Raw genomic sequence first — 21,921 nt, 5'->3', positions numbered from 1 at the left:
AACATCTCCTGGTCCTTCTCCACCCCTTCTTGAAAGGGCAGATATAAGGAGAGGACATTCCAGTAGCATTGAAGGTTAATTCACATGTCAGGCAACATTTATATTTGGCATCTGTCAAATTTCAACACCATCATCTTGTGGCATCATCTTGACAGGATGACACGGACGATCAGGACAGCAGGGCCAAGACGCAGGCCGCTTTCCATCTATACAGAGCCAGGGCCCTGCCTCCTTTATAATATGCAAGGGGTTCGTAGCCACTAGGAAATCTATTTCAAATAAAGACATACTGAAAACAAATAATAATCAACTTTCTCTGATTGAAAGACAGACCTGGGACTAGCACATACAAAATTGGTTTCTTAGGTTTGTATTTTTTTTATGCTTTTTTAAAATTTATTTTAAGCAACAGCAAAATAACATGGTCACTGTGTGATTTTTGTCTATAAAGAAGAATTGAACACAGACTGGCAGAGGAAGCAGTTGCAACCAAGGTGGAAGCAATAGGACTGAGGGAGATTACATGTGCATACAAAAGGACACACACACACACACACACACACACAGAAGGACAATGGCACACTCAGCACAATGGTGTCATGACACAGGTCACGTAAACAGAGCAACCTGTTGAATAGCCACCGAAAACTGAACAGGTGAACTAAACATAGCAGTGCAGATAAATGAAGGGAGGATAAAACACACACAGCTATGTCTGTATCAAACAACTGAAAGCTTTAACCAGAAATGAATATGGTAAATAAAGATATTTCTGCGTAGACTGATATGCACTAAAATAAGTAGCCAGGAAATTCTTATATGTGCAGTGGTATACAACAGTGTTTCTTCTTCAAACACGTCAGAGCTGAACATTCATTTTTGTCCAACAGGCAATGCCATCTGGTCACCATCATCATCACAGGGCAGCATGACCGTAAATAGATGTACAAGAAAAAACCTGGGGATATGAGACATAATGGCACATGAGGCCCATTTAATGCAAGCACACAAGAAAACATCCAGTGGCAACAGATGGATGGTCCAATTTTCGTTTAAGCTCTTGATTATGCTGATTTTTAGGATGTATCCTCCATTTCTAAGTTAGGTTTCAGTGAATGCAGCATGCCTTTTTCAGAGCAGACATTTTGACGTGCCCTAGTGTGGAAAGCACAGGTGGAAATAATAAAAGTGACATGTCACCATGTCACTTCCCACTGTGACATGTCAAAATGCCTGTGGCTCAGTGCTGCTCTGTGATTATTACTCGTGTATAAATCTTAACTGCCTTATGTAAGGCTACATCACTTGATCATTTCCTACATTTCCCAGATTGCAAACACAACCAACACTCAACAATCTCCAGATGTGGGTATGTTGAATGCCATAGAGGCACGTGTTTGCATTGGGATTATCATGTTTTTCCAGTTGAAATAAAGTCAAAAGGAATGGTGACAATAAGATCTTTAAACTGAAAAGTAAATGTTGTAAAATGTACAATAGTACTGTCTGAAATGTAGTGAAGAAGTAAAAAGTAGAATAAAATGGAAAGTAGAGCACAAGTAGTTCAGAACTGTCCTCAAAGCCATCACTCTGGTGAATGTACTCTGCAACAGGCCCATAAAGGCATAAACTGTAACCACACTGAAATGCATTTTCAGTTACTCTGTCATTTTGGACCCCTGAGGAATGAAGATGTGTTTCTTCACCAGTGTCAAGTTTGACGGTCAGGACAACCTGACTAGAAGTGTCAACCCTGATTTAAATTCCACAGCACTGACATTAATGTTCCTCACACTGTGTGTCAGGACAGAGAGGTCCACTGCTAATATTCCCACGGTGCTTTGCTCTGCTCCACTGCCCATCAGGTACAGCAGCCCCCTAGGGAGACAGTGTATGCGTGAATAATGGGAGGGGTTACAGTGTTCCCTGGTGCCTGCCATAGTTCCACGCTGTTGCCAAACCTAACAAGGCGGGGAGAGTCACAGTATGCGAGACGACGCCAGTCTCAGGGGAAATTTATGAGGATCACGAGTCGGGCTCGCTCCTCTAGAACTAACTGGAGGCTGGCTCTCAGACAGTCACATGCAGCACATCATATCTAATTGGACACCAAGGACAGCTGAAGGTGATTCACGCAGAGTCATACATTGCCATGTGTGACTGAACTGATCTATAAGCTCCTCTCCTCAGAATTTGTCATCAGTTTAAGGACAGAAAGTTTTTAATTTATTCAGAATTAACACCACAGGAAGCTAATCATACAGTTTAAGCTCAGGCTTTTGATCTTTTGTGACTTCCATTTTACTACTGGGGCACAGACACAACAAAACTGATAGTTGAGAGTCACTAGTGTAACTGCACCCGAGTCCTGCCCCAAGCTGACAAAGCTAATTGCTAGTCCATACTAATAAATGAGAGAGAGGAAAGAAAAACATTTTTTTGCAGATTATCACAGGATTGATCTACTGAAGGTCTCTGGTCTCAAGAGGTTAGCTCTGTAAAACCCCATTCATGACAGTGGCCTCTTCTGGCAGGACAATTTGCTCCACTACACAGCAAAAACTGTTCAGAAACTGCTCAAAGAACATGATTTTACTCTGTAGCACTTTGAGACTTGTTTTAATGAAAAGTGCCTTTAGAAATAAAATGTATTATTATTATTATTATTAAAGAGCCTAAAGCGTTGACCTGGCCTCCAAACTCCCCAGATCCCAATCCAACCAAGCATCTGTTGGATGTGCCAGAATAAGCCAGATCCATGAAGGATCCCCACCCGGCAACCATCAGTACCTAAAGGACCCATACCAGACACCACAGGACACCCCTGGTCTGCTGTCCATGCCCTGATGGGTCAGAGCTGTTTCAGCAGCAAGAGGGGGATAATATTGAGTAGCAATATTAGGCACTTGTGTTCTTAGATCTGTGCACCTGGGTCATGTGTGTCAAAGAGCTAATGTTAAAATTCTACTATGGGTCAAAATAAATTTCTGATGCTACTTTGTTATGAACCATCAAAACCTCTCAGATCATCTGGGACAGAACTCTGCTCAAACATTCAGTTCATTTAAATTTGAGGCTTACAACTCTTTTATCATATTAAATATCAGGCCACTTCTTTTATATCCTGGACTGTTACTTTTCCCCTTCCTCTTGTTTTGATATTCTTTTATATTTTACCCCTTTTAAAATCCTGATGCCCATGCCATCTTGTTGAAAAGTGCTATGCAAATAAACTTGCTTTTCCTTTCCTTACCAGAATAAATATGTGGATGCCGTTATTATTATATTAGGATTTTCTTACATTGTGCACAATGAATGTGGAAATGTAAACAGAGTTACATCTATAGAGTGTTTTTCAAAACACAGAAACTGATCTTCAGAATAATCTAAGCATGAGCTTGACAAACCAATAGCTACCCTGAACATTTCATGAAAGATCGTGTCTCAGCTCCCCACTAATATGACAATTATGTAAATTTTCATTATCCATACTGTGGAGGCCGTTGTACTCATTTGTGAAAAGTGGGAAAAAATGTATCCAGGAAGTAAATAATTTATTACTCACCTAATATGCTACTTTGCATTCCTGTCACCAACAGATTCTGGACTGCAATCTGATTACTGGTTGCAGAACACAGAAAATATTATATTCACACACAGAGCTTGAATCATCAGAATTCATGACATATCCTGTGGTTTTACAAAGGGTTGTTTATCAGATGATGCTACATAACGAAGAGGAACTACACCACAGATTATTAGGCAGTAAAACACCACAACATCACTACAAGCACCCTGTAGGTACTGATTTCTTTGTAGCACTCAAAAAAATCCTAAGAAAAATGATTATTTAAAGAGTCTAATATTTGTCTGCATGTTTCCCTAACACTGTCACAACACAGGCATAAGAATAATGGGCAGATGATACCTCTCCTCTGAGGTACTGCCTACAATCAGGACCCTGCTCAAACAGTTTTTTCCACGCTCTGCTTGCTGTTCATTCGCTCTCAGATATCACCTCCTCTCTCCCCCTGAGCTGGCCCCCTGTACACTGATTTGCATGCTCTGCTATTATTGGTTGCCACATTACACTTCAACAGGCTGCCCTCTGCTGATTGGTTGCAACTGCAGGAGGGCATGGAAGCTCTCTCACCAAAACAGGCATAAAAGGCAGTGAGAAGGATCACAGACTCAGAGGAGCAACAAGCAACTCTGAGGAGCTTTAACAGAGAACTGCTGCCAGCTTAGGGAAAAAAAAAGACTGACAGGTGGAAAAAAGCGAGGTAAGAAGCTCAAGAAGGAGATTCATAAGAAACTTCTGAAGGGGAGATTTTAAAGAAAAGCTACTTAGAAAGGTAGAAGTAGGTGAAAGATTTGAGGAGAGTTGAAATTTGTAGTGTCAGTTTTACAGCAGTTGTAACCACTGAGAATAAGAGGGTAAACTGAGACATTTTCTTCATTAATTTTTGGCCAAAAAACAAAAGCCAACATGTCCCTGGAGGTGAAGGAGAAGACCCAGGTGCGTCTGGTGTTTCTGGGGGCAGCAGGAGTGGGGAAGACAGCCCTAATCCGACGTTTCCTCCAAGACACATTTGAGCCCAAACACCGACGCACAGTGGAGGAGCTGCACAGTAAGGAGTATGACATCGGCGGGGTCAAGGTCACGGTTGAGATCTTGGACACCAGTGGCAGCTACTCCTTCCCTGCCATGCGCAAGCTCTCCATCCAAAACAGCGACGCCTTCGCGCTGGTGTATGCCGTGGATGACCCCGAGTCACTGGAGGCCGTCAAGAGCCTACGAGATGAGATCCTGGAGATCAAGGAGGACAAGTACACGCCCATTGTGGTGGTGGGGAACAAGGTGGATCGGGAGGAGGAACGCCAGGTGTCCAGCGAGGACGTGCTGTCGACCGTAGAGCTGGACTGGAACAACAGTTATCTGGAGGCTTCAGCGAAGGAGAACGCCAATGTGGTTGAGGTGTTCAAGGAGCTCCTGCAGCAGGCAAACCTCCCCAGCCGTCTCAGCCCCGCGCTACGCAGACGCAGGGAGACCTTTCCCAAAGACACTGACTTCCGGCCGCCCATGAACAAGACCAACAGTTGTATTCTGTCATAACAGGAGAGCAATAGGAGGAGAAATGTTCTGTTTTAAGTAAAGGGACAAGGTGAGAAGATGTAGTTGTGAAATGCAGTGCTGATGGACAGAGAAAAAGAGAGAGAAGTCTGGACTTCAGTCAGTGTTGGTGTAAAGAGCTGCCTGATTTTGATAAGCAATCTGGACAAAGACACTTCTGGGCTCAAAACTGAGAGGAAAAAAGACTGAGGAGCAGAATGGTGTTAAGACTAAACTGAAACAGACTGCCACCTGAATAATTATGAACCCAAGTTAAATGGAGAGAAGGAAGATACATTAATTAGTTGTTTACTTGATGTAATGTTGTTGCTGCTTATTTGGTGACATGCTGCTGGTGTGTAGATCAATGTATAGCTTTTGAGTTTTCAATTAAAATGTTCACTTACATCAGTGTATTTGGACTATTGCTAACAGACTGTTTACTGAGGGAAATTGTGTATATATGTTGTGGTTTGTGCAAAACTTGTATCTCTTATTTTTCATTTACTAATTCACCTGTAGCACATCATAATGTTTACAATTTTTTGTATTAAATTCCAATTTGCCATTGAGCATGACATAACTCTATTGTTTAGAAAATGGTGAAATGCTAATGTAAACTGTAAATGCACTTCTCATTTTGAAATTACCATTCAAAATGACATTTTTAGGTTTTTTGTTGGATGTTTTTATATTATTATATCTTTTTTTATCATTACATATTCACACAATTGTTATTATTTTGCTGTTTATTTAAGTGGAATGTGGATCTACATGTGTAATAAAAGACAACAAGTGAAATTTCTTGTGCAATTGTTCATGTATAAATCACAGGTTCACTTTAAGGTAAATTAAATAAAGGGGGTAAAAATTGATAAATTAATCATTAATTACATATAAATTTAAGTAACTCCTCAGGAAATTGTGTCAGGGCAGCAATTATTGGCAATATATAGAGATAAATAAATACATCATAGATTTGATACATCAAGGACATGGAGAACGTTGCAAAAGACAATTTTAAAGTTATATAGTGCTGTATTGTAGGATTGGTGAAATTTTTTATCATTATTTGACAAATTTAATTTATGTTTGAGGCTGCAATGGTTGTGATCCTTGTTGACCAAAAACAGAATTGTGAAGTTTCACAATACATTTGAGAGCTGCCCTCTGATAGACTTATGCGGAACGGAAACAATCTGATGTCCTTTAAGGTAGAAATAATGATCTAATCCAACAATATCAATCAACAAGAAGCTAAAACTCTGATTATGAAAAATTAAACAGTACTTATAGTATGCACATATTACCAGAGCGTACTGATTTTTTTTTTTTTTTTAGGCGGGGTCACACCAGCATTTTCACTGTCTGCTTCCACAAACTGCTCCATTCCATTAATGGAATCTGAAAATGTGGCATCAAAAAGTCTTCACTGTGTCGTTCTTGTTTCTGTTGGTCATTCAATTTACTGTAATAAGTGACTAAGATGAGTATAAATTGGTTTGTACAGTGAAGTGAAACTGAAAAAGTGAAAATTAAATACAAGAGGTTGAGCTCTAGATTTTTCAACTGTCTGCATCCAATAGTATTTTAAGATCTCTGTCGCCATCTGTTGGTGCAAAGCACACAAGCCGTGCACCAACACTAATGACCGCTCAGTATGTAATCCTTGTGTCTGTTGTGGTACCTCCAATGACACTTCAACCTAAAAACTTTCTCAAAAAAGAGATCCAGTATGTTTGACTCATGTTCATGTGGACATTTTAGGTTTTCAAGAAAGTGCTTTTGAGCACATTTTATATTCCAGTGAGCAGACAGACTTCATTGTATTGGGTTCCTATTCATTTTCTTACGTGCTGAGGAAATGGGTACTGCTACTATGGGATACTGCTCGTCAAATCAGTCAGGACTGATTGGACTGACTGGCATTATGTATGCAAACTCTTCATGAGGTCTGTTATGTATTACAGATTTCTCTTCTGAACCATTACATATACACGCATGCATTGCATGTCTCTGGATAACGATTCCAACTTAAGATGAAAGCAAGTGTGACATCCCAATTAAAGAGGCAGTGTAAACACTGCTGACTGACTGCACGCCTGAAGACACAGCTGTCAGAGTTAAGCAAACTGAACTTGCCCTTGAGCATCATCACAACATTTGACTACTTAGCAGTTCAGCAGTGCTTCTGTTTAACCGGCTGACAAAATTGATCATTGTGCAGTTCCTGAAACGATTGTGCACGGTTCCCCTATATGCAACCTGCCAAGCGGAGACCGTTGTGGTGCTCAGGTCCAACTGCCCCCCCCCCCCCCCAACTCCACTCTATCAGATTAGACTGAACCAAGTTTCCTGTTTTAATTTGAGGAAGTGGCCGAGTAAACGTTTTTGCGGGCAGTTCCTCTTTCAGTCCACATTTAAACATTCTTCCGCACTCGACTGTTGTTCATTTGCAAAGGGACGGAGGCCTCGCAGCTTCACTGTCACGCAGGTGTGTGGATATGGCATCTCGGAACACAGAGTTCTACTTTAAGTTAGGTATGAGATGGGTATCTGAGGGCTTCAGAACAGCTATTTTATAAATACTAGCTTCACCTTAGCATTATATGTTTATCACCATTCCATAGCCAGATTTTAGTTGCGGTGAGAGATGATATTGATCTAATTTTTGACTCAGTTTCTCAGGCGTCTTCGCCCCTGGACTTGGTCAAAGCTCCTCAGCAGATTCAAGCAACTCTGAGGCGTTTAGAACAAGTTCAGGGTCCTGGACAGAACACTGCGTAAAGTTTAATGAAATGTGAGCAGTCTGATATAAATACTTAATAGTATTTAGGTCTGTTTGGATCCAGTGCAATGCAGTTTTCACGGCTTTTTTCTACCTTAGTGGAGTAGCGAAAATAAGTGTATAATGTGTCACATGCCTGTATTTACTCTGACTGAGCCTTTATGGGTCATGTGTCAATGTGTGAGACACACTTGTAAATTAGTCACCTATTAAATTCATGAATCAAAAAAAGGGAATAACTACTTTTACAAGTGAATTTACATTTGGCGATAATCACCCAAAATGTCATTTACAGGCTAATAAACAGAGATATATTTGTATTCACAGTGGTAGAAAGCCTCAGATCATCAGTACATCACTATTTGCCAGTTTTTTAGTGCCTTAAACTTGAAATTGTATCCATCATATTGCTAGTTTAGGATAGGCATATACAGATTTACCTTTTGTGTGAGATATGTCAGAAACACAGCACAATTTATTTAAAAAGAAGAAGAACACCACACACAATCAAGGCTCATTGAAAATAAATCAAATCCCGGCACCCTGCCTGCATTACACCAAATCTTTTTCCTGCACTATACTGTATTTCCTGTTTACTGTATAACATACTGCAGCAATAAAATGACAGAACACCTCATGTATTCAACAATACTTTAGCACAAACAGTTATATGATGAGTATTTTTATCTACCAGCAGCTGAACACTGTGGTGTGACATTTCTTGCTTTTTCCATGCTTCATAAAGCAAGCGGCCTCAGCTGTGACTGAAACTGCTACTGAAAGTTTAGATTCAGGTGTGAAGCCGCTCTACTGTACATTTCTGAGAGTTCCAGAAATTTCTTCACACTTCCACTGCAAAATGCAAACCATGCTGACTCTGGCTCTTTGTAATGCCAGCTGCGGTACTGGACAAAATTTCTCCAGTTACAGCTTTTACCATTTTGAATCTATGTTCCAAAAAATACAAAAACAAAAAGAGAGAGAGAGAGAGGATTTCACTCACCCAAGAGGAATAGTTTTATTTGCTAAATTCTGCAGCATAAGAGGCTGCATGACACATTGTGTTGTGTTATTTGTGTTTCAAAATGGTAAGAACCATATATTAGTGAAGTGAAACAGTTTGTACTGTTTGTACAGTTCCACTATGCAACATATCACAGGAACAAAGCAGAGTCTGAGCTGCTTCATATGTAACATATAGTAAATAGGGACAATTTCTCTGAGTATATTTATCGGCAAAACAAGCAGGAACAACAGGTTAAAACAGAGACTAGAGTAAACTTGATTCTTGGTCCTCAGTGTGGTAATGTGTTTGCTTTGTGTGTGCAGGAATGTAAACGTATGTGTGTGTTGCCTCAGTCATCCACAGCGATGTTGCGGAACAGATAGGCCATGGACTCTCCGTTGTGGATGCGCCGGATGGCCTCAGCCAGGATCATACTGACATCCACGGTTTTGATTTTTGGACACTGCAGCTTCTGTACCTCATGAGGAACAGTGTTGGTCACCACAACCTGGAAGTGCAACACAACATTGTTAGCCTCAGTTTCAGGACTTTTCTTCCCTTTGTCTAGCCTCTCAGTCAGCCCTACAACTTCCTCTCAATATAAAATGTAAAAAGTCTAATACCCAGCTATGGGGCTTCTTTTGAACTCCACTTTCCATAATTTTATACATCTGTAACCCTAAACATTAGCATTTGATCGGTGGAGCTGAGTAAGGTGGAAGATAACCTAGAAATAACTGATGCAGGACAAATGCTGTATGGAAATAATGTTATCACATTATACCTCAAGTATGCTACCTTAAAGGTTTAATATGTAAAAGCCTTACTCTGACAAGGTTCATAATAAAAGAACAGACAAATGTTGATGCATATGCACACAGGATGTCACACTGTTTCAGTTTACGTGTGTGCCTAATCAGAAAAAAACACTAATAAAACATGTTGTTTCTGGTGTGATTTTTTTTTTTAAGTCTTACATCCACATTTTCTCTAGCTTCATACCTCCATGCATGTATAAAAAGTCTTATAAACTGAGCATAAATGAATATGGAAGGATAAATCTCAAAACTGACACTATTCAAATCAATATAAGCAAAGGTATTTGCCAAGATGTATGTTTTTCAGCCATACATATAACATACATTTTTGTCTGTTATTGAATTAAAGGATTAAAGAATTAAATCTTCAGCAACAGAGGGAGGATAACTCATTTTACCTCATCAATTGCAGACTCCTCTATTAGTCTTGGTGCCTCTGCAGACAGCAGGCCATGTGTAGCCATGATGTAGATCTTGTAGGCTCCCCTCTCCTTCAGGATGTCTGCTGCTGCAACAAAGTCCTCCACATCATCTATGATGTCATCCTGAGAAGGTGACCACAGGATTAGGAATCACACAGGAATAAGGAAAAAGAAAGGATAATGCATTTGGATTGCTGGAAAACTTTAACTCGACATTTAGGTTTTTGGTTTTTTTTGCATCTTATGGTGTAAACAATGTTGAGCACTGAACTTTTCTGAGACATGTTTTTATAATATCTGTGACTTGGGAAGTGGCATGATAAGGCCTTGCTCTGATATCCTATGATAGCATTCTTTATGAGAAACATCAGCAATGAACTCAATGAACCCCACAAATCCCATAACATAACTAACTAACATGACAACATGGAAAAGAATCTGACACAGTTAAAGGTGCCCTGCGGGAGTTTTCTTGCAAACAAACAAATGTATACATTCAGTGCTACTCACCAAAACATGTGAATCCTTGAGGTCTAATAATATGATGAATGCATTTCCTAACAGCTGTTTTCTCTTAAAATATTTGAGGCCTACATTTGTTCATTTATAATAGTATGCAGTCTTCGTATTTTTGGCTTTTGCCAATGCACTGCTGCATATTTTGGTGTGTCAAATGCCACCTATAGATCAGTGCAATAGTATAACACTGTCAGCTGGAATGTGCAGTCCCTGTGCACAAGACAAACAAAACAGGGACCTGCTCATAGAAAAACAGCTGCCACAGAGCTGCTAACATTTCACAGGTTAACTTTACTATGTGAAAATCTCATTCTTAGGACATAGATAACCCAGTAATTAAAGCCATTCATCATACTGTAAACTTCCAATTCAACTGTTTTCTGAGATGGTATGTTTCAGCACAGGAAATGCATTTCTCAATTGTTTTTAGAAGATCAGAAAAAGCTTGAGATCTTACAACAATGATGGCGATTCTTCCTCCTACATCTCCGACAACAGTGATAGGCGGTTTCTCCTTCGCCATCATCACTGAAAGACACAGATGAAGGAACGATATTTTCAGGACAGGAAGTAAGATCTATCGTGCAACCCCCAATCAGCGTATTCTTGTGGTGAGGAAAAGTTAAGGGAGATTTGGTGAGAAGGAATTCAGTTAAAACCTGCAAACATCATGCAAGACAGCTCTACCCCCAACAAGCTTCTAACTACCACTGCACTAATCCAATGACTGAACGCCATTAAAGACTCTTGACAAATTATTTGCTGAACAAATTTCTGCTTCTGCTGAATTCAAACCAAGACTTGATATGGATTTACATTGTGCAGTTGAATGTAACTTGCTTTTGGTGTAGTGGTAGATGAACAAGTGGGTGTAGAGCTGAACCTCTTTTAAAACCACAGACCAGGATCGACCATTATTTGTAATCTAACAGTAGTTTTAAGAGATTGTTGTGAAAAGAACTTAAAATGGAGCCTATTCATAGCTCCACAAATTGAAGTCTCTTAATCCCAACGTTCATATTAAAATGTTAAAAGCACTTGAAGTGATTTCAAGTAATAATCGATCCATGTCTAGAACCCGCCACATCGGACTTGTTGGGTCCCCCACACGGAAGCCTCGACCATGCCAAAAACCTTTTTCCAAACAACAGAAAGGCACATTCAGGTCAGTCTGCAAATTCATCACAATATCATTCAGCAAGGCCTCTGTGCAAAATTTAAAAACACATCTTTTTAAATCAATTTTTGAATGGTTACTGATTTCTTGTTTGGGAAGAAAGCAAGGATACCAAAATCAAAACAACAGAGGTTTTAAACATACAAATTTAGCAATTTCTGAGCCTACAACTCAAAGCATATTGTTCATATTGAGCAATTAGTGAACTACAATATTTAGTTCATAATCAACACTGTGCTAAGTTATATGTAATTTCACAGCCTAAATCTCATAAGAAGATTAGTAGCAGGAGTCATTACAAAGAATGCTATTCAATCATGTATCATTTATCATGTATCTTCTGGGTATCCAAGATTGATAACACAAGTCATATTGTTCATATCACAGTTTCTCATTCTAGAAATATTTCACAAGAACCAAAATCATTTCAACTGAGATGATGATGAGACTGAGGGCTTCCAACAATTACCAGGGACACTTAGGGGGAAACAATATTCCTCTTATGGGTGCTACAGCCCCTTCTGTGGACAAAAAGCGGGCATAAAGAAACACACACACGACACTGTGGGTCATCAAAACAGAAACTGATTAGCTTTAATTGTAAAGTCTGCTGTGCCCACATCCTCGTATGCAGGGGTGGGTTGTTTCATTTCCTTATTCATTTGAGTTTTCTTTTCAAAATAAGTTCCCTGTTTGATCTGATCTGATTTTTTGCTGTTGAAAAGATGGAAGTGCTAGCTAAGAGAACGCACCTGGAAAAATAAATATATGTCCTGTTGGTGTGTGAAATAGTTTATATAAATAAGGATGCATTCAATATTCAAAGCAGCTTTTGTTTAGTTCCTGGAGGAGGCCAAAAATAACATGGGCTAACAGTTTTGCTGCACTGGGGTGAGACATGCACATGCAGAGCAGCGAAATACTGCCACTTCCACCCTTGAATATAGTGTTTGGATTCTCTGTGGTGGGGGCCAATGACTATCCTTTTCCTGCAGTACATTGTTCATACACTGCAATTTAAAATGTAATGCTGAGGTTAGTATGTTGTGCTGTAGCCATAGTAAAATAAGAGGGATAATTAACACTCAGAAAAGAAGCATCATTTTGGCAGATAGGAATTGTTAGGAATGCCTCGACTGGTGGTTCTTCAAGTCAGTCAAAAAAAAAAAAAAGGACAGTAAAATCCTTCCATTCATTCATTGTCTATTCCTGCTTATCCTTTGGGTTGCAGGGGCTGCAGCCTATCCTTGCTAACACTGGGTAAGAAGCAAGACACATTCTACAAAGGTCACCTGTCTATCGGTGTGTGCTGCTACACAAACTTTCCTAGTGTCTATGTTTCTTTTAAAGATATAACAACTCTTTTAGGACTATTGTCACTTTAATTCTTGTATGTCCAGATGTAAAATGAAGTGGAAGCCTTCAGTAACTCATCCTGTCATTCCATGCAAGGAGGAATAAACAATGGACAGGAAGCAGGAATGGATTCAAGCATTATGATCATACTTGGGAGCTCTATCCCAGGGAATGGGACATGATGTCTGCTGCTTGCTGTGGCAAAAGATAGGATGGCACAAAACATATTAAAGTACAATTAGACATACAACAAACCCAAAACACACACAAAACAAAGACACCAAATGTTGTCCAAGGCAAACTCTTCATTGTTTCTCTGAAGAGGGGGTTCTAAATCCCAGGGCAGCTGTACTCAAAGGTATGAAGCCTTTAACATTTAAAGTGGAGGGGGGAAGGAAGTGGATGGTAAATACAGCTGAAGAGAGAACAGACGAGACAAGGAAGAAAAATGTGGGCGATGTCAGTCACCACCTGCAGTATTTCACAGCAGGCTACAACAGTGCCTGAAGCAGGGTCGACCTGAAACATGCTTTTGTGTGTGTGTGTGTGTGTGTGTGTGTGTGTGTGTGTGTGTGTGTGTGTGTGTGTGTGTTACCACAGGGTCATAGTCATTACTCTTGTCTTAAGATGGCCATTTTAGGCAGCTGAAAGAGAAGACTGTGAAACTGTGAGGTCAGTCCTGCTACAGATCTTGACTAAGAGGTAAAAGGATCTTAGAAAGACTAAGATAAATAAGAAATAAATGTAACAAATACACCAAAAAGCTTGTGAGTTTTTATGTTTTACTAGTAAACTAGTTTACTAGTTTAGGCTTCTAAAGTTTTGATTTCAGATTCTTATGATGCATTCATTTTCCTCGAAGCTCAAGCTCTCTCATGCGCCCTTTCAGAAAATTTAGCCCTCCACATCACCCAAAAAAGAACTGGTCAGCAGCTACAAAATAACAGCCTATCATAGACAGGTTTATGATGAGAAACCTTAACATTTCAGGTAGATTTCCTGTCTGTAGTGAAAACTCTCCACCATTTTAAATCCACTAAAACAACTCCAACAGAGAATACAGCAGCATTCCAGTCTGTGGCTATTGATATGACCCTCCTTTGACTCATTTTATAGTGAATCATTCCTTCCATAACATGTACATTAATTACAAATATTTGAGGAATTCCAACATCCAAGACACAACCCTGGTTTCTTACGGACACACCGGACTGCTATAAATGACAAAACAAGAATTAGAGACAGAGAAACTTGTGAGCAGGGATGTTACGTTGTTTGTCTTACATGGCAGCTCCAGGCCGGTGTGTCCTGTGGTGGTGCGGGACAAGGGGGGAGAGTGTCGGCCATCAGCCATGTCTGACTCTGAATGATGGGCCTCCCCATGCATCACTGCCAGCCCAAGCCGCAGCCTCTCAGCATAGGACTGAGCTCTGAGACAGATGGACATGCAGACACACAAGAGTCAAAGAAACTGACAAACACATCAAATAAGAACCAATACATATGCAAAAGAGAGCAGATAGAAGTTTGCACAGATGCTAAAATATACCTACTGAAACATAAAGTGGTTGTTATGGTAGGAGAAATTATCTCATCTGCTTACCTCTTGGCAGCTGAAGGAGACTTTGCAACAATTATGGCATTCCTATAGTCTGGGATCTAAGGAAAGTGAAACATTCTTTTCATTGATTCAATATTAGACTAAGCTTTGATTATAAAAGAAATAAAAACAGTTCCAAAGCTCATTTTGATGAAAAACTATTGCTTTTGTGAGACTGTGCCTGTTTAAGAAAGAGGGACAACATTACTGAGTGTACATTGTAATGAAGCCTCACCTCTTCCTGGATGTACTGAATAAGGAAGGGGGAAGCTCTTAGATTGTCAACAGGGAAACTGAAGAAGCCCTGGATTTCTTTCTGGTGGAGGTCCATAGTGATAATGTGAGTTAGCCCTGCAACACCACAGACATACATACATGAGTTGAAATGGCTTCAGAACAAACTTCTGCTGTGTGTGACATTTTAACACTTTTTGGGGAAATTGAGAGGTAAGACATTTCAAATATGCATTATCATTCAGACTAAAAGCATTGAATTACAAGTACATAAAAATACTTTTAAGTAATGCAGTGCATAATTTAATTAATGTACCAGTTAAGCACAGACTAATAAGCAGTGACACAAAAATATCAAAAACAATATATCCAACCAAAATATCCCATATGCTATTCTTAACAGACTCAAAAGATGTGAATTAGTTATTGTACAATTGCTCTTTGACTGCTGGGTACATCTCAAAATCCACCCCCCTGGCCTGTAGCTATAACACACAGATGATGCATTAACAAACAAGATTTACAGTATCTTACTTGTACACAGCTCAGAGTGGCAGATTGTCACTCTGTTATGTGTGCTAAACAGGGAAGGATGCTTGTTCCATTAGTTTATTTCTCCAGCTTTAATCTGCAATTTCATTCTATGGACATATATTACAACTTAATGTTGACAGAGCAGAGGAAATTACAAAGTGTGGTCCTTACCAGCTTTAGCTAGCATGGATGAGAGCAGCTTGCAGACAATGGATCCTCTCTTCCTCATCTTGCACTGCTTGCTGTAAGGAAAGTAGGGAATGACCCCAATGATGTTCTTGGCACAGGAAGTCTTCAGGGCATAAGCCATAACCAGCAGCTCCATGATGGCTGTATTGACATCTCTGGGGGGGAAAAAACAACAACAAAACATTAAATTCAAGAGACTGTATTTGCAAAAACACTACTGGTATGCAAACGGTTTGAGCCTACTGTCATGCAGAAGACCAAATCAATTGCAGCCAGACAGTTTATGTTCCTGAGCTGAAGCAGAATGATGAGTCACCAGTTTCATGTTTTCCATAAACTACTGTAAATAAAGCAAACAGCATGTGGATAACCTGTATTTTCATCTCCATTGTTTTCACATGGCCTGGTTTTCTGCTAGCCGCCTTTTCCAAGCCAACTCAAAGCTACCAAGCCAAAAATAAGCTTAATACCTACTGGCTGTTGATGTAACTGATCAAGTTACAGCAAAAGAAACAAATAGCTAACTGCATTATTAACTGCATAAGTTTACATGACCTAAATGAGTTCTGTTCAGGAAAGCACTTCCAATTAAGTAAATGTTTGCTCGCAGAACATTTTTAAATCAACATCCTCACAGGCTAGAAATCAAAACTGTGTACTGCAAGATTTTTATCAGCCACCATGACAGTTGTCAGTGTGATGACTTGGACAGTTTCACTCCTTGAGAGAGGTGCAGGGCTGTTCGTGTAACAGGATACCGAATGTAGCCGTTTTGGCCTTGACAGCTTGTTGAAACCAGAGATCCCACAGAGGCAGGTCAGTGGCCTGGTGGAACAGCACACACTCAGCATAGGAAAATCAAAAATGTGAAGTTGCCCCCTGTGATCTCTTGTTATCTTTCAGAGCATGCCTCTTCGTTGCAACAAATAACTGATTAACAAGGTCAACTGCCATAGATAGCGTTGCCTTCCTTATTTCACTTGCTGCACATGTAAACTTGAGTTGGACTCAAAGCTCTCACGCAAATGAATGCTAAAGAATTTTAGAATGTGAAAAAAAAAAAAAAAAACTTACCAGTGTCACAACACACAGAGTAGAGATATTTTGATTTGTTTCAGTTAACAGCACAGTAATGACAAATGCAGTCTACTGGCATAGCTATGGAGAATGTAATGGTGGGGATAAACTATGCTAGCTCTGTTTTTTTCACAGACTCTTAGTCACGTGAACGCAATCATAAGAACATATTTATAGGCTGGTCAAAAATACATGACATTCTCATACAGTCGTGTCACATATGGGACACTTTTACTGTATAAAACTATGTGAAAAATACAGATTTTGGTAATGAAATAATTCTTGTTTGTGACAGTCATTATGGAATGGTATTTTTATATATAACACAAAGTCTAATATTCACTCTTCATCCAATTCCTGCCAAAAATATCAGTCTCTTTGCTTTCCTAGATGTTTGACTTTCCTCTGCATCAACTTTGTCAGTCTGCCATTTCGTGCCTGGCAGGTATACAATGGGTTTATCTGAGTTTTTTCCTGCTAAAAATAGCTGCCTGGTGCTGATGGAAACAAGGCTGATGAGAGTGAACCAAACATCACATTTATGTGCTGTAACGGGATATGTTTTTTTTTATCATATGAAACATGAAGGCATCAAGAGCATCTCTCTGTCTCACCTGGGAATGGTTTGAATGATGAAGATGTCTTGTCCACGGACAGACTCTTTCACATCCACTCTAGTCTCTGGGGGGAAAAAACACAATCATTGCAGAGTAAAGTGCAAAGTCAAGTGAGATGACATTTAACTACACCTAATCTGAGACATTCAGTGTAGAAATGAGGGACCTGAGAATATTTGGTAGTCTTACCTGTATTTGACTCTTGATAAACCACAGACTTGCCCAATTCCACACCCAGGCGTCTAGAAACAAACAATAGGTTAGTGTTAAAAACACAAACACACGCCCTTGTGTATATTTTATTAACTGAAGTGTGTGGATGTTCTAGACTGCTTTTTAGTCATTTATAGAGGTGAAATAATCAACTGATTAGTTGATCAACTGAAAGATAATCTGCAAGTATTCATATATTGATTTACTGATATCTGATACTGATTGTTTCTCTTTGGGTTTTACACTGTTAGACAAAACTGGACATTTGAGGACATCACCTTGGGTTCTGGGAAACTGCTATGAGCATTTTTTTCAGTGTCTATGAATATTAGGAAAATAATCATTATATGACTTCTCAAACTGTGACATGCAAAGTTAACAAGTTTTGTAAGTATTAGGTGGAGTGGGTAAGACATTTTTTCAGGCCTCACTTTGGGCTCTGATAACTTCAGGGTGCTGACAGCAGGAGACATTCCCACTTACTATGAAAAGCAGTGAACTCAAGAGGTGACTGGGAAGGTATAATGTTTAAGGAAAAAAACATCAGTCATAAAAGAGCCCAAGCATCATGGAGTTGAGCTTTGGGCAGAAGATTATGCTCTTAATTTTGAATCCAAACAGTAACATAACAGTGCCAATTGTAAAGAGTGAACCTGATGAACCACACCACAGATGAATGAGGACTTGGTGACAGTGAGACGCTCTGCCAGAACAGTCAGCAGGGATCCCACTAGGTGAAACAGTCCTCTCTGCTGCTATAGCCTCACCCTGTTTACGTCACACAACTTGAATCTTGTTCCAGTATTTGACATAAAGCCGTCATCTAATAGGACTACAACAAATATGGGACTTGTACTTTAAGTATTTTATCTCTTCATAGTTATATTTGTCTAGCTCCTAAGAATGTTGCAAATACGATTCAGTTTGAAGCCTTATAAACTGCTTTATATTAGTCACATTCAGTGAAGAATTACATAATTATAAAAATAAGGATGACTTCACTACCAGGGGCATTTATACACAGCTTAGTTACCACATGTGCACCTCAGAGTAAATATTCAGTTCATTATTCATCAGCATTTTGTGTGTGCTCATCTTCACCTTTGCTCCACAAGAAAACACTACACGGCTCCAGAATAGCAACATAATCTCCTTAATAATGTTCTGCGATGTTGCCAAACAATGAAAACTGAGAAAGCTAAGCTCTTTTTCACTGTGTGGGCAATGCCAGCAGAGCTTGGCTTTCTGACAAGTCTGCAGGGCCGGGAAAAACATGGCAGCTACCTGATACCAGAAGGCCAACAACAAGAAGAGATAGTAGTGTTTGCAGAGATCTGGGTCAGTCAGTCTGTGTTTTCATAATGGACTTAATAACAGATACTTCCTATTCAGTATGTTTACATGCACACCAATTATTTAAAATATGACAATATTTTGAATTTGATACAGGTCATGTAAACATTATATCCTAAATCTGACCTTATTCCAAATGCAGTATTTTCGGTTTAACATTCGTGGGATACGCTGATATTGTTTTGGTTTTAGGAGCATTCTTTGTACGTGTATATAGCACATTGAAAATCTGCGTCTCTGTTTGGGTTTTTACAAAAGTGTGTCACCCACGGCCTCTTGCCTGTTTACAGTCAGCTCTGTACATGGTACACAAACCAACTAGACAACAGTTTGTGAGGACCAGGGCAGGGATGCAGAACAAAAAGAAAAGCCCATATTACTGGACCAGTGACTTCTGGATGAAAGGAAAACACACCTATTTTTAGCCTATGTAGGGCAATAAAGTGAGAAAGGGCGCAGCCGTGGGACATACATCATGTGGGTGTTTTACTGCATTCTTGTCAGAGAATGCACGGCTCCATGTAAATGAAAGAAATACAGTGGTGGAATATTCATTTTAATTAGCCATGTAAACTGCTTAGTAGGACTATTTTCTTTTTCAAAATATGGGTAACAACTAGAATGTGTTTTCATGCCATGAAGATATATCCTACCTGGTCTCACTTGTTTTTCTACTAAGCCAACACCCACTTACATTACGTGCCACAGAGGTCGCTGCCTATCAAAAATGTCTGACAATCAAATTAACACCCAGTGTATATTATCTGCTTATTTCCTAGACAGAGGAGTATCTGTGCAGTATGCGGCTTTCATCACAATGATTCTCACTGACAGGTCCTTTGAATCTCCCTGCATGCACCCAGAGGATAAGAACCCACATTTGTCATTTAAAACATATCTTTCATCTTCACTGTACAATGCTGTCCATAGTCCACTGCTAATCTGCAATGACACTTTTAGGGGCAATGACGATTAATGGTAATAAAACCTTTAGAAACTAAATCAAAAGGAACCTTACAATGCTAGATGATGGGGTTCAATCAATCGATTCTCTGTCTTGACTCAAGTTTGTAACAGCCAGTACTTTGTGCCAACAGTCAACATGTTAAAGCTGGATCATATTTAATAGCAGTTACGAACCCGGCTGTTTGACAGTTACTCTGGGTTACTTTAAACTTTTAAGAGTTAATACTCAAACAGTAAATAAACATCAGTGTTTCAATTTAGAATTTAAGTGTACAACTAGTTATACATTTCATGGCAGGTCTTGACAAGGAACACTCATCCAAGAACAATCTACAAGACAATATGGACAACACTGAGCATTTAGGTCAATGTAGTTACCGGCACCTATTTAAAGCTGATAGTAGACCTTTTTGTAAGATAAGTTTTGTTTTTAAGTTGTAGTTACAGGTGTCAGGCCAAAACTGGAGTGCATGTAAGAAATTGGACTGGGCTTGATGACAGTATAGCCAAACTGTTTTGCAGTGTGATTACATACACAACCACACATACTGGAAAGAGTTTTCTTGCAGTGCTGAAGCATACTACTCCCTTTGTAGCCTCCAGACACTCACTCTGTAACCATTTTTAGTTTAGTGTTTATCATTAAACTTGTTGAGGTGTGTTAAGCAGTTGCACTTTGTAGACAGTGTGTCATCTCAGCTGTCTGGAATGTTCTGAAAATGTATTTACAATACATATACGCTCATGCCATCTAATTTAGGGTTTGTTTTCTTTCTTCTACACTGTTGTTGCAGACTATGCAATGTATGATAATGTTTTGTGCCATCACCCCATCACCTTGTTGACTATGATATCTACACTGTGTACAGTGCGCGTGCGTGTGTTTGTATGGCCTAACTGAACTGGATTAAACTCAAAACAATACACACCCACTCGCCTCAGGTCACCTGCAACTTTACTTACTCCCAGGTTTACTGTCAGGGACATGTCAGGAAACATAGACAGGTATTTCTCAAAATCACAAGCATGAAATGATCACAGGGTATTATACAGTTAAACCGCACTTACTCTGTTATCTTCTTGGCCAACTCTGTGCAGGCGGTGGTGGAGTTGGCAGAAAAAACTCGGTAGCCACTTCTTGAAACATTCATTTTCGTGTAACCATACGACAGCTTTGAGGGTTGAGAGTGAGAGACCAGAGACCTGTGACCCCCAAAACGCCTAATGGGCATGTTGCTTTGGAATCACTGTGGTATTTGTTTACGCTTCCACTAATTCGTCCAAAAAAACGCCTGTTATTGCCTGAAAAAGAGTTTCCACACTAAAATTGAAACACTTGGTTGTTTCGATGTCCACCGCGCACACGCATCTCTAATTAAGAAAAATACAACTGACACTGAGGCTGTGTGACGAAACACTGTGTACAAGCTAAAATGATAAAGAACACACGCGCTGCGTATAACGTTGAAGCAACTCTCGTGCAACTATGAGTCAACAACCACATTCACATCGACCAGCCTCACAAAAAAAAACTCGTCTAACACAAAACCGACAGCAGATGGAAAGCTGAGCTCTATATTTCCATGCGGGTCACTGAGTTTTCATCGTCTCCAGAGCACACACGCGTTTTTTGTTAGCAGGAGGACGAGCTGAAAGGTACCAAAAACTGTCTTGGGCGCTGCTACACAATCATTAAATCAAAACTCTGCTGGTAACATTCAAATGTGACTACTTAAACTTTGTAGCAATGCGGTCGCAGCCAAGGGAAAAAACGATACAGGCAAACGTTCATTGGATGGATGAAAAGAGAGAGTGGCGATTTGAGAGAACCAATCAGAGACTATATCGAACAACAGAGGACATGTAAGATCTAATTTTGGCCAATCATTGCGAGGGATTCCTATGACCTAAATTTAAAGCGCAACGACCTAAAAAAAAA

General features: G+C 39.6%; 2 protein-coding genes across 6 annotated transcripts; one reads left to right on the top strand and one right to left on the bottom strand.

Annotated features, from left to right (window-relative positions):
- The first annotated feature begins 4,152 nt into the window (after window positions 1–4,152).
- On the top strand, window positions 4,153–9,861 carry LOC108875916 (GTP-binding protein Rhes). 4 transcript variants are annotated; one of them, XM_051070700.1, is made up of 2 exons: window positions 4,153–7,607; window positions 9,261–9,861. In XM_051070700.1, exon 1 carries the CDS (start codon window positions 4,490–4,492, stop codon window positions 5,114–5,116), a length of 627 nt encoding a protein of 208 aa, XP_050926657.1. In that variant the 5' UTR covers window positions 4,153–4,489; the 3' UTR covers window positions 5,117–7,607; window positions 9,261–9,861. The 4 variants fall into 4 exon arrangements, with proteins under 4 accessions (XP_050926657.1, XP_018520638.1, XP_050926656.1 ...); XM_018665122.2 differs by having other exon boundaries at window positions 9,231–9,861; XM_051070699.1 differs by having other exon boundaries at window positions 4,153–7,654.
- On the bottom strand, window positions 8,895–21,778 carry LOC108875914 (phosphoribosyl pyrophosphate synthase-associated protein 1). 2 transcript variants are annotated; one of them, XM_018665120.2, is made up of 11 exons: window positions 21,051–21,778; window positions 17,640–17,692; window positions 17,448–17,514; window positions 15,739–15,911; window positions 15,035–15,150; window positions 14,803–14,858; window positions 14,484–14,629; window positions 13,350–13,394; window positions 11,124–11,194; window positions 10,124–10,270; window positions 8,895–9,415 (listed from the first exon to the last, which is right to left on the bottom strand). In XM_018665120.2, the coding sequence occupies exons 1-11, from the start codon at window positions 21,212–21,214 to the stop codon at window positions 9,257–9,259; spliced, it is 1,197 nt and encodes a 398-aa protein (XP_018520636.1). In that variant the 5' UTR covers window positions 21,215–21,778; the 3' UTR covers window positions 8,895–9,256. The 2 variants fall into 2 exon arrangements, with proteins under 2 accessions (XP_018520636.1, XP_018520637.1); XM_018665121.2 differs by lacking the exon at window positions 13,350–13,394 and having other exon boundaries at window positions 21,051–21,776.
- Between the last annotated feature and the right edge of the window lie 143 nt (window positions 21,779–21,921).

This window comes from Lates calcarifer, linkage group LG5 (assembly GCF_001640805.2).
Source record: "Lates calcarifer isolate ASB-BC8 linkage group LG5, TLL_Latcal_v3, whole genome shotgun sequence".
Classification (NCBI taxonomy): domain Eukaryota; kingdom Metazoa; phylum Chordata; class Actinopteri; family Centropomidae; genus Lates; species Lates calcarifer.
The sequence above is the reverse complement of the archived record's forward strand: the minus strand, read 5'-3'. Positions and strand labels throughout refer to the sequence as shown.